General features: G+C 31.2%; 2 protein-coding genes across 2 annotated transcripts; one reads left to right on the top strand and one right to left on the bottom strand.

Annotated features, from left to right (window-relative positions):
* Positions 1–6089: 6089 nt before the first annotated feature.
* On the top strand, positions 6090–6560 carry LOC132611752 (uncharacterized). The gene has a single exon (XM_060326131.1). The coding sequence runs from the start codon at positions 6090–6092 to the stop codon at positions 6558–6560; it is 471 nt and encodes a 156-aa protein (XP_060182114.1).
* Positions 6561–8363: 1803 nt separating this feature from the next.
* On the bottom strand, positions 8364–12790 carry LOC132610868 (RPM1-interacting protein 4-like). The gene is made up of 4 exons (XM_060325266.1): positions 12595–12790; positions 9928–10518; positions 8870–9049; positions 8364–8638 (listed from the first exon to the last, which is right to left on the bottom strand). Exons 1-4 carry the CDS (start codon positions 12598–12600, stop codon positions 8618–8620), a joined length of 798 nt encoding a protein of 265 aa, XP_060181249.1. The 5' UTR covers positions 12601–12790; the 3' UTR covers positions 8364–8617.
* Positions 12791–13127: the final 337 nt, after the last annotated feature.

Consider the following 13127-nt stretch of genomic DNA (forward strand, 5'->3'; position numbering starts at 1 on the left):
AGAGCTCCAAATTGAAGAAAAATAGAAACCCATTATTCAAAGGCTACCAAAAATCAATAGACAAAGTATTGGTTCATTGAGAAAACTTTGCACTAGCTTAAATTAAAAAAAAAAAGTCGGAGTTAAAGAGGGAGATGGCAGAGGTCGCCGGATTATTCCATTTTTTTTTTTCATGTCACAATTTCCTTCCTTACTTCAAGATCTATAGCAATTAATGTAGAGATTCGTCTAGTTTTACTCAAATTTGTAGGTTTGTTATGAGTGTTCATGATATGAAGTTTTGTTATCTAGCTAAATTCTTGATTTGATTCTTATTTTATTTAATGTTGGCATTTAGATTGATGGGTCGTTTTGATCTTATCTGTTGTTATGAGAAAAAACGGTGGAACTTTTTCCGGCAACCAAAATCCGGTGACCTGTTGAAGAGAAGAAGAAAGAATAGAAAGAAAATGAAAAGAAAGAGAAAGATATAAACAAATCAGAAAATTAAATAAAAATACAACAACAACAACAGCCCAGTGAAATCCCACATCTTGGGGTCTGGGGAGGGTATAATGTACGCAGACCTTACTCCTACCAAGGTAGGATGGCTGTTTCCGAGAAACCCTCGGCTCAATAGAAGCATATTTTATAAATTATTTTGTGTCTCACTCTCTTTGAGAGAGTGAAATGCACTCTCTTTGCTACCACACCATTTAGGGGCAAATTATTTCACTTTTAAAATGCTCAGGGGTAATAAGGGAGTAATAAGTTTGGGTGCGTCATAATTAAACCGGTCAAACGTTGAGGGGGCATCCGACTATTTTCTCTTTTTCTAGATTTAGCTTATTGTTGTTTTCAATGCTTTTGTAAGAATATTTTTATTTACCGTTTAATTTTGTTTTTCATTATTATTGATCATTCAATTCAATTGTTTTTTTTGAAATAAAAAGACAAAGATTAAGGCCTTGGGTTAAAGAGAACTCAGGATTGAAAGTATCTAAACAACTCAGTATTAGTATTTTTTTTGGTCAAACGTAGCTTCAATATAGAGTTTTGTGATTAAAAATTCCGGTTTTTTTCTTCTAAGGTGATATCCTTTACTTTTCTATTAATTATTACCCATCCAATTCAATATTTTTGAGAATAAGAAGTTATGTTGTTTGAGACTTTGGGTTAAAAACGCGAAAGGCTTTAGAAATGTTGATTGAATTTTTTGCCCTTCATTAAAAGACTCCACGATAGACAATTTGTCATTTACAATTTTTCTCAAATAATAGTCTATGAGGAAATAAATTTAATAAATAAAACTTTAGATTTTAAAGTCCTGTCCTAAAATCACGCATGTTTACTGCAAATAAAATTATAATGTCAATAACAATGGAAGTAATGGAGTTTAGGAATGGAGGTAATAAAAAAGTGGTATACCAGTAGTACATACCATATTCACGCATGCCTAATGTAAATACAATCGATTTAGGATTAAAAATCTATAATTTTACTTCTTAAAATTTTCCTTATTTAAATTATGTCCTACTAGTTAGGACTTCAAATCAATTAAGACTCTTCTACAAAAATACTATTTAACTTCGGTAAAGCTTCAAATTTCTTTGATCAAATTCACGCGTCGTCTCTCCCTTTGCAATAACATAATCTCTTTTCCTCTTGAATTGGTAACTTTTAACTATTTTACAAGTATGTTATTTGATTCATACTAATATTCTTGATTTTATGACTTGCTTATCAAGAATTCATAAGTTTTTTTAACATACATCTCGATTGATTCAATGTAAGTGTCGATTATGTTGGGAGTAAATTGCATGTAGTTTCTGTCTATTTTTTTCTTATTTACGTTGGAGATTGTTAGAAATTATTTTTTATTTAAGTTAGAAAACTTTCACTTTCTTTATTTCTAACCATGTACTAATAAAAATTCAACTATAATTTAAAAAACATATGTTAAAAGAAATTGATCGAAACTCATAAGAAAAAGAAGGGAACAACCGGATTTGATCACGAATTATTATAGGGATCTCTTATTTTTGTATGTTAGAAATTGGCACTCCTATCCTTAATCATGCAAAATTGCGTTTGATAGCGTGTGTTCTTTCAGAATGCTCAAATTGATTACATGGATAATACATATGTATCTGTAATATTGAGTTTTTACTTATTTTTCATTGATGAACTCATTTGTTTTCTTCTAATGTGATTTGATATTTACTTTACAGTGAATTCATCATTGACACCAACTATGACGTAATAAGGTATGCCTTTATTTATTTAGTCCAAGAATTTTTTGAAATCCCAATATTTTTACTCAGTTCATTATCTATTTTACATTAGAAACACGATTTCCTTTTTATTTGGTTAATAACACGACTGTTCAATCATTCTTCCTGATTTTTTTATGAAGTAGGTATTCACCAATAGCATTGTACAAAAACATAACTCGTGAATTTTTTTTCTTGAAAATTTAAAAGTTTTCTTCCCAGGACTAAAAGTTGAACCACTACCCTTAGTGGTTGATAGGTTCAATTTTCTTCTTTCATATTATTTTGTTAATATTTATTATATGATACGTATGTAATATGATTCTTTCGGATGAGATTAGGAGGAACAAGTTCTATTAGAGTGTTTTTACTGTGCCACGTTGTTCTTAATTTTTTAAGTTTTTTTAATTGACATGTGACATAATCTTATTAATTTATTATGCAAGTTTTAATTATTGATTTAAATTCTTTATTGCTTAATATATTTTTTCTTACGTTTATCTACACTTTATTCAGATATGTGATATTTATTTATAATCAATTTTTGTTGTGTAAATTCTTTTAGATGAAAATAAATAGAAGACTCAAAAGAAGGAAATAAATGATTCTTGAGACACAGATTAGTTCGAACTAATTATCATTATTCTATATAACTTATACATCGCATGTAATGTGTGTGTGTCTCTCGGTAATAAAAGTACGAAGGCCTTAGCGAAATGTCGTTCGTTTTTTTTTTTTTTTTTTTACCATTTCGAAGTAGATAGACACAATAGCCATTTAATTAGTATTTTTAATATTTAAAACTTTGAAATGAGCTAAAATTGTATGTACTAATAATACTTCCTTATATGAACTAGGTAAGGATTCCTAATATTTTGGTATTCTTTTAATTTTGGACTACCCTCTCTTCTCCGATTAACTAGCTCGAACTTAGAAACTTTTCTCAAGATTAGCTCTATTTTAGTATATCAAATAATTATTACATGCACAGATTTTATTTTCGTTTGATTAGTAGAGTTTCTTTTAACAATAATATTATGCATCAAATCATTGGATAGTTATGACGTTAGTTTTGGTTTACTTTTTACAGGTACAAAGATTTCAATTTTAATCTTATGAAAAAGTTGATTTTTTCCTTTTTAATAAAATAAATAGCTATTGAATTATAGAGGGGATATTCACCAATTAAATACTAATATCTCTTATAAAAAAATAATGAACATTGGCTGAATGAACTTATATAGACCTTTACTTCCAAATACAATTCGAATTCTAATGATTTATCTTGGAATAATATTTTTTTTTTACATAATATAAAAGTAAATCACGTGTTAGATAAAATAAATACCAGTGGTGAAAGAAATTAGAAAAAAAGCAAAATCTATTATATTGTAGTGTTAAATATCAAATAGGTAAATGCAAATTCAAAGTAACAAGGATAAAATAGTAGAAAATAAAACATATTCTAAATGATTTTTCTATTTAGCAACAGACTAATGATGAATTATCAAAAAAAAAATCTTAGCTAAGAAAAATTTAGTCACGGGCTAACAACGAAAATTCATAGTTAAGTTTGATTTTTTGCTATAGTGTTAGTTGTCAAACGATGTACGCGCTCTGGTCATGCGTAAAGCACGTATGCTGAATCTTGAAACACTCTTGTGGCGATAGAAACACTCTTGTGGGAATGGTCCCTTTGCTGTTAGTCCAGCATCATTGGAGGAGCTTGCATGATCAGACATTGTAATAGTAAATAGTTAAAGTAAGTGTAGATTAGTATTGGTAGTGAAGGAGAGGAGTGAGGTAGTATTTATAGGGGATTGTATTGTGAGGGTAGGGTCTGCTGCATTTAACAGTCAAAGTAGTTGGATACAACAAGGTGTGAATGCAAGACTCAACTGTTTTCTCATGTTGTTTGTTTAGTCCAAGGATCCTGCATTAGGACATTGTTATCTCAAATAAAATCACACCAATGAAGAAAGATAACTAGAATCATACCTCTTCTAGTGTAAAAAATAAAAGAATCTCTACTTTATAGTCTAACAAATGATTTCAAATTTTAGAAGATTTTTTTTTTTATCTCTACTCTCATTAATAAGAAGGCCGTACTGATTTTCTTAAGATTATACCCTACTGGTTTTGTCACGAGATGCACGTGTGACGCACGAGATGCACATATACCAAAGAAAAGTTGAAGAAATTGCCAATACTAAAGCATGTCTTCATCAACCTATTGCAGTCAAATAATATGGTTAAGTTATATATGCATTACTAGTGTCATTTGGCCCGTACTAAGCCCGGGCCCAAACTGATGTTAAAATTTTAATTTGTAGATATCTTTTAAATTTTTTTGCTTTTGCTGCTTTGTGTTTGTAACATCAATTTGATACTTCGAAAGACTTCTAAAATATTAAAGTACAAAAATGTACCTGAAAATTAAAGGAAAGTATTTTTCTTAGTTTATATATTAGATTTTTTTTTTTTTAAAAAAGAACATTTGAAAGCTCTTCTAATTTTCATTTTAATTAAGTTTTTGAGATTAAAGTCTCTGATAATCCAAATTGAGTTTTCATATGTTAAATTAATTTCGTTTGTTTCTTCGAATTGAATCCATTTTGGCCAACTTATTTTTTACCAAAGATATTACAGTATTCAATGTATGTCAAATATATTTGATGCGCAAATATTGTTGCATGATGAAATCAATAAAGTTAACTTACAAATAAACATGAATAATTAAAAGCCTTGTTTTTACAAGATTGTTTTGTAGATTCTTTCAAATTAAATCAGAAAAAAATATTGAAAAGTCAATAGAATTAATTATTCTGACTTTAAGCTTTCTTTTACCTTCCAAAAGATGCATGTTAAAAAATAACATTTTTTTACCTTTTCTTAATGTAATAAACCATTTTATGAAATCTGCATTATAATAACTTTTTCATGATAAACGTAACTATTTTATCCTAAACTATATAAAATATTGATTATCCAATATTTTGCAAAATATTTTAATATTTAAGAAAAAAGTAAAAAATATTATTACTGTTTGAAAATCAAATTTTATTTTCTTTAGCTACATTATTTTTTCAAACATTTTCAGAATGTGTAAAACTAATATTTTACAGTTACTCTTTTAATATAGTAAATAAATTTTATTTTAATAGTATGTGCACATAAAATTTATTAATCAACTATTGTACTTCGAAATTCATTTTTTCGATTGAGACGGAGGGACCGTAATTTATATTTTTGAAGTATTTAACAATGATATAAGTAATTTATATTTATTTTCTTAATTTAAAACTTAATCCAAACTTAAGTGAAATCCTTATAAATTACGTATGTTCGCCAGCATGTATGACATAAGATTGTAGGAGGAAATTAAAAAGAAATTACTCAATGGACGAATAAAAAATTAAAATAGCAAATAATAAATGGTAAATAACATTAATAAATAATAAATAGTATTATAACAATAATATTTTAGTTCAATAATTAAGCCTATATTAAGGTAGAATTGAATGACATGATAACTCTTTATGTGTCTATACTAAATTCTTAAGGAAAAATATAATTTGAAACAAGTTTAATAATATTTCTACATAAAAGATTCAAAAATTTATGAGTATGCTTTGAGGGGCCTCTATAACCTTTTTCATAATCATCATTATTAGGGGCATGAAAAAAGTCAGCAAACAGGCTTGTTGGATGATTAGAAAAATATTTGAGTCTAGGGAAATGGTATCACATATACAATTCAAGAAAAGCACAAGCTTGATAGGGCAGATTTACTATCATGGCCTTGACAATATACCTAGGGTGCCATGAAAATGTATCATGTTTCACAATGCAGCTCGACCCAAGGCACTGTTCATCACGTGGCTACACCTACTAGGCAAACTGTTGACAGCTGACAGACTCAACAAATGGGGTATAGAGGTAGAGCCTAAATGCAGCCTCTGCCAAAGCTATGATGAAACACAAGAACATCTATTTGTCCAGTGCTCTTACACTAGAGCAGTGTGGAACAGGGTCCTACAATGGCTACAAATGCAGAGCTACCAACCAGCTACATGGGAGCAACATCAGCTATGGATAATCAAACACGCAAGTGGTAAATCGCAGAGAGCCCAGGTCTTCAAATTGCTAAGTACTGAGATTGTCCATGCTATTTGGATAGAGAGAAATATGAGGATATTTAAAAAGCTGAGCAGAAATTGGGAAGCAGTGACTAAGGAGATAGTCTATGTATCTTGTGTTAGAGCTTCACCTAGTTTGCATCATATTTTACAATCTCTTGTTTTCTAGGCTAGCAACTGTGATACTTCTGTATTAGACGTAAGTAAGATGTGTAAACTTACTTCTGAATTGTAATGCCTACTTTGGTGATTAATAAAGTTTAATTACCAAAAAAAAAAAAGTCAGCAAAGTTTTCAAAATTTACCAAAATGTGTGAAGATTCACAAAGCCATTAAATTTTTTAATTAGGGGTAAAAAGAGTCAAAGCCAAATTCACGTGAAGACTACAAAAAATGGGTATTATCCCTTATATATAGTAGTAAAAGTTAAGTAATGAAAAGTAGACAATAAAATTAAAACATAAATTTGACCTTAAAAAATAAATTTGGGAACTAGAAGTAATTAATTGAAAAGTGTAACATTAAATTGGAATTTTTTGTGAGGACTACAAATACCCTTTAATTGTTCCTTATATATAGTAGTGATATTAAAGATTATTACTTTTACATATTTATAATAATCACTAAACTACATGTGCGAGACACGTACATAAAAACTAGCACGAAGGTCGTTCGTCCTTTTTACCCTTTAAAAATATATTTGACATTGGACTTTAAAATCAATTAAGATTTTACCTTATATAATCTATTTCTTATTTATCATCTTTTATATCCTTAAGAAATAAATTAAGCTATATATAATCATATTATTATCATGCAAAATTGTAATGACAATTAATCTTTAGATAAACTAAATATATATTTGAAACTTTGAAATAAGTATAAATTTTGTGACCCAAATATGACGAACAATCTATTTATTTTACTCCTAAAAATTATGAGCTAACTTTGATTAGACATTGTTTTTTGTTATTGTACCTCGAGGATGTATTGAATGATATGTGGAAGAAACAATCCTTCTTCCTGTGAAATAAACATAAAATCAGAGTCAAATTTGTCAAGATTCCAAAAAATTTATGCGAAAAAAGTGAAGGTAATTAAATCTTCAAGAACACATTGATGGGCTAATATGCCTCTAAGCATGTTTTTCCCCATAATTTGATTTTATCTGCAAAAATGAAGGAATTGGTTAGAAAATAAAGCTTAATGTGTTTGTGATTTGCAATGATAATAAATAAAGCATATTCAATATTGTATTTTATATGCTACAACATGACTTTTCACATGGACAACTATATATTACATTTTCAAAAGTGATATCAAATTTTATAACAAAGTTTTATTGTTCAAACGAAAGATTATATCTCAACATAGTTGGGGAACTAAGGTATATGTTGTTCCATCAGAACACTTCCGCTTCATTTTATAACTAATTCCAACCAAATCAATATTATCGAATATGGTACAGAAATAATTTTTTATTTTTGACCCACACACTTACCGATCAACTTGAGACATTATAGAATAATTATGCCATTAGGTTAATCACAAGTCCATATATTTGTCCGTTATGCATTAATCTTCTTTTTGGTTTGTGAAGACAAATTATACATTTTTTTAATTACATAGCTGGTAGGGGAAGGGCAATGGGGGAGGGGGATTACAACATGGGGATTCGAACCCTCACCAACAAGGTGAAAATTCAGGTAACCAACCAACTGAGCTACTAGATCCCTACATGTAAGAGGTATGTGTAATTCTCTTGATAGGGAAAAGAACCATCATAAGTTAAATAATTGTGATTACTAATATTTTATGTACTTCATAAATATACAAATTTTCTTTAAAACATAAGAATCAACTTTATGTTAAACCTCAAAATTCAAAATGCACAATTTTTTTTTTTTTTTTTGAGAAGTAGTACTAGTACTTGAGCAATAACCCAAGATTATAACCATTTGCATTGCCAGAGAAGACCAAACAGTAGTACTAGACTTCACATACACAAAATAGAGAAAGCACACCTTGTGCATAAAAGAATCTGCAAGCACTGTCCGTAACATACAACTACAATAGAAGTACAATATAAAAGACTATAAGCTGACAATACAATCGCACGTAAAGCAGATGAATTAATATATTGCACAAGCAATATAATTTATTGAGCCATTTACATATCCGTTGCAGCTTCACATCTTCAGGATAAAATCAAGGTCCTCCATTGCATTACCAGGGAAAACAGCACTTCTGCAGATTACAGACAAGAAAATAAGAACAAGAGCTAAACGAATAAGAGGCAAATTCAGGATGTAGAATCAGTAGGTTCAGTACGAGTATATATGATTAAATACTATACTTTTCCATGTATACATAGTTTGAGTCGAAAATGATGGAGTTCATTTGAACCGACATATCTACTATAAATCCGCCTCAGCAAAGAATTGATCATGATAACGGAGGGAAAGTGATTTACTGTACCATTCTCTTTTTATTTGAGTTATGGCTTTGTGGGTTGTTAGGTGTTCTACTAGGTGTCCCTGATGGAGTTCCTTGCTTTTCCTCTCGCACCTTGTTGAAAATGTGGGTGTAGTTATCAGCAGATTGAGGATCGTTCTCGTCCCACTCCCCAAATCTTGGAACTGCAGCTCCTCTATCAGGCTGCTAGAAGAAGGACCAGTTTAAGTAAATTCACATCAAATTAATGGAATCAATAAACTAAATTTCCATTTATCCAAATTCATGCCAGGTCAACCTCAACAGCTTGTGCATTAAAGTTCTATAAAGATTTCTATGCTGCTTGCAAGCAGTAAGTCTTCAAAACAATGACAATTTTGTGTGGATTATCATCCCTCTAAGAAACAACAATAAAGTAATTCAGTTGGACCTTAAAAGTGAAAATCCAACTTTCAAATTGGCTGTGTAGTTCGGGCTCTCTAAAAATGCTGCCACACTAGTGTCTGATCCTCCAAAACTGCATTGGAGGATTCGACACACACCCATTAACATTTTTTTAAAAGTCCAAGCAACATAGCAAACTGGAGTATGTATTGTGTAGTTGAGTGACTATATATTATCTAAGCAATACAATGTGAAGGACACGTGTTTTAACTTATATATGCTGACATTGCGAAGTATTTTTACACTAATTAGTGTATCTTAACATGTTATAGCAAGAACTTACATTATTCTGCAAGTTAGTATTCCACTAATTACATAGGAAATTTATTTTTTAAGTGACCGACAGTATAAAAGTTCTTCACGCTATCATTATATAGAAGTTAAAGACATATACAATGTCATCAAATCAAGTTGGCTATATATAAAGGATATGACATAGGAGTTAGAGATTATAAGCTGACATTAAATGGGTACCAACTATATTTCCTATATGTATGATGTCTAGATATAACTATAATCTTAATTTCACTACTTAGCTTTTTCCTGTATGATAAAGGACAAGCAAGGAACTTTGTGATGCAACATGATACACTAATATACTATGATGCAAAATGAAAAATAACTGGGTGAAAACGTACCGTCTCTTGTTTATTTTTGGACCTCCCTGGAGTAGCATGAGAACTTTCAAATGATCTTCCAGGAGTACCATGGTTACTATCATATGAATTATTCTTTCCTTCCCGAGCAGGAGACGGGACACCTCTTCCGACATTAACCTGTGCCTGGTAACGTGGATGCAGTGGTGATTTATCAAAGCTGTGTTCAGATCCCACACTTTGTCTGCCAGTTCGACCAGAACTTGATCCACGACCTCGTTGAGGAGATGGCTCATTGGCACCTCTCCGTCCCATGTTCTCGTTACGGGGTGGAGCATTAGCAAACAGCCGATAATCCTCGTCTTCTTGACTCGGTCTATGTTCCCGTCTTTGCCTAGCTGTTCCCCCGCGCCCAATTGGCTCCTCTGTTTGTCTTTTAGGCTTGGGATGAAGGGGAGCTGCAGGCGGGGGAGCAGAAGGAGCATGATTGGGAAACATATCTGGATTCTCTTCGGGATCATTGGGGTTTATGATCTTTCCAGTACCGCGAGTTTGCCTTGCTTTTTCAAAATACACAGTATAGGGCGTGTTGGAGTCATTTTCCCAATTGCCAAACTTTGGGACATTCGGACGCTGCAGAAACAGTTTGAGGAAATTTCCACTTAGTTCTTTTTTTTGGGGCAGATTTCTGCCATTGATCATAACACAAGCTAGATATATACACTTTCTATTTATTCATGAAGACAAGAATGTACAATCTAACTTTTAAGAAGTATAGCTCCTTATAAGTTTTCACCTAATAAGATTTTGAATCCATAGATGAGGGACAAGAAACAAAGAGGAACCGTTGCTAACATTTAAATTCACTTTCTATAAGTCAACACAAACTTCTGGATGCATTCAAACTCACATTCAAGGTGATAATTACCTCAGATTAGTAATTATTAATATGAGCAAAATAATAACCTGTGAAATACATGCATGTGGAGCATTTGTATAACAAAAAAGCAGGTAGAGTAACTCATTTTAACACCTTGCTTGGCTGAATAAGCTTAAGATATACTCCCATGTCTATAAAAAGCCATGCATTGAATCTACACAAATGCGCATATGATCTATTGTAATCATTAACACATCGGGTAAACAATTGTGAAAATGATCATCATATGATGCATAGCTGTAATTAACAGGCAACATTGCTGAGAAGCCGACATTTAGAAATTCTGGATATATTCCTTAGCATAAAGCCCCTCAGTGGGCAAAAGCTTGCGGACCAAATTGAAATGGAACACTGACAAATAAAGGGAAAATAAAAGCATACAAGCTACAACTTTGCAAAGTCTAAAGGCATTGGTCCCTATCCAGGAGAAAAAAAATGAAGAACCTTTACACTGGCCTTCAGAAAAAATAAAAGGAACTACAGCTTGAAATTTATAAAAGGAGAAAGCTGCTTTTGGGTATGAGATATAGCCACAGCATTAGTCAACCCTTTCTCTATCATTCTATGTTCAGGTTATTTAACTCATGGCAGAAATATTAATGGGGTGAATATCATTTGAAACAAAAAGTCAGCAAATTCACTAGGACTCAATATCAAAATCTCAAACTCTTGATTGGGAAACTAGACAGCCACATCAGATATAAACTCACTAGCATATATTCCTGGTCTAGAGAACTCATCTTTATTTTTGATTGATGGATTTTCGTTGGAGGCTAGCTGAAAATAGTGTGTGTAAATCTATTTCTATAAGTTGAACTTAAACCCTATCTGTTTTTGGCCTTTTATGTTTAGACGATTATTTCATGGTATGCTCCTTTTTCTACCAATTACATAAGTGACTCTTAGCATCAATTCCCATCTTGGTGTATTTAGCAACTCATTACTTAGTTTACTAGTCACTTTATCAAGTTTAACCTGCAACCTTAACTATCAAAATCATTGAATAATGATCAGCCAAAAGGCATAACACAGCATAGAGTGAATACAAATGCATACAAACAGATGAAAGAAAACAAATGTGCTCGAGAAGTATTGGGAGCTACATCAATTTAATAATTGGATATGACACAAGGACACAAAAAGCACTAGAGGGACCCTGCTAAATAAAGTAAATTAAAACCATAGGCCAACTCCTTTCGTCCTTCGAGTGAAATATAACCTACTACACCAATCAACATGAATGCACATTAAATACCCGATTTCTATAGCTTGCTAACCTCAAATTTATTTTAATAGCCTTAATCATAAATACTCTTCGTGTCTCTCCTAAACGTCACTTAATTATCATTCCTAAGGGTGAATTTAGAGGGGAAAAATAATACTCCCTGTAGTAAATGAATTTTTTTCTAAGACTTTCAAATATTTTGAAATAATTCAATTTGCTAAAACAACTAGTAATATTTGAGAGGGGAGAGAGTATAATGCTTTGTTTTTTGTCTTCGTTTGGAACAAAATTGGGTGAAGAAGAAAATCGGAGTTGGAGTACACAAAAGTTACCATATATCCATCACGGAAAATCATCATGTAATAAAAGAAGAAAACGAGATATATAGGACAATATATATCAAAATCCATTGTAACTATTAAAGCTCAGGCCGACACAATCATCATCTTATAGTTTAGTACATAACTACAGATAAAACTAAGAAAGAAAGTGTAAAATTGTGGCATGAGCAACAAAATCACAAGTAAAAAACAAGAAAACTTACAGCCATTATCTTTTACCAATTAAGCTTTCAATCAGAAAAGCTAACAAACAGTTTCTCAAGAAAAACTTCAACAAGTTTTCCTTAAGGAGATAGAGAGAGAGAAGAATAGAGAGGTGCAGAAGCAGGCGAGTTTAATTTAAAGAAGAAATGAATTATAGTAATTGTAATGACAATGAAAGAGAGGTTCAGCAACCATTGACCGGAGCCACCGGTAATGGTTGACTATTCTTCTCTCTCACGTAGCCTTCCTCTCAAATATTTACTACTATCCCATGCACTTACCGCACTCTACAAGCTTTCTTTTTTCATTGGCCTCTATTATTTCTTTTTTCTCCTCCATTTGGCGCCTTTTTCTTTTTTTGCCGGATTTATATATACCACTACACAGTGTGTCTTGCAGCAACTTTTTATTAATAATAAAAATAAAAAGATATTCATGAAGAATACATACATGCAAAGGGAGCTAGGTCTTAACTTACTAATGTTAATGAGATAACAAACCTCTGCTAATTAACATCCATGCATGAAGAATA

This window comes from Lycium barbarum, chromosome 9, assembly GCF_019175385.1.
Source record: "Lycium barbarum isolate Lr01 chromosome 9, ASM1917538v2, whole genome shotgun sequence".
NCBI lineage: Eukaryota > Viridiplantae > Streptophyta > Magnoliopsida > Solanales > Solanaceae > Lycium > Lycium barbarum.

What these genes read in the sequence shown, in the direction of transcription:
- LOC132611752 (XM_060326131.1), top strand. Translation starts at nt 6,090, where the DNA reads ATGTTTCACAATGCAGCTCGACCCAAGGCACTGTTCATCACGTGGCTA.
- LOC132610868 (XM_060325266.1), bottom strand. An exon ending in CCAAAAATAAACAAGAGACG is followed by an intron (nt 9,050 to 9,927) that starts GTACGTTTTCAC and finishes TTCTTCTAGCAG; the next exon opens with CCTGATAGAGGAGCTGCAGT. An exon ending in ACTCAAATAAAAAGAGAATG is followed by an intron (nt 8,639 to 8,869) that starts GTACAGTAAATC and finishes TGTAATCTGCAG; the next exon opens with AAGTGCTGTTTTCCCTGGTA.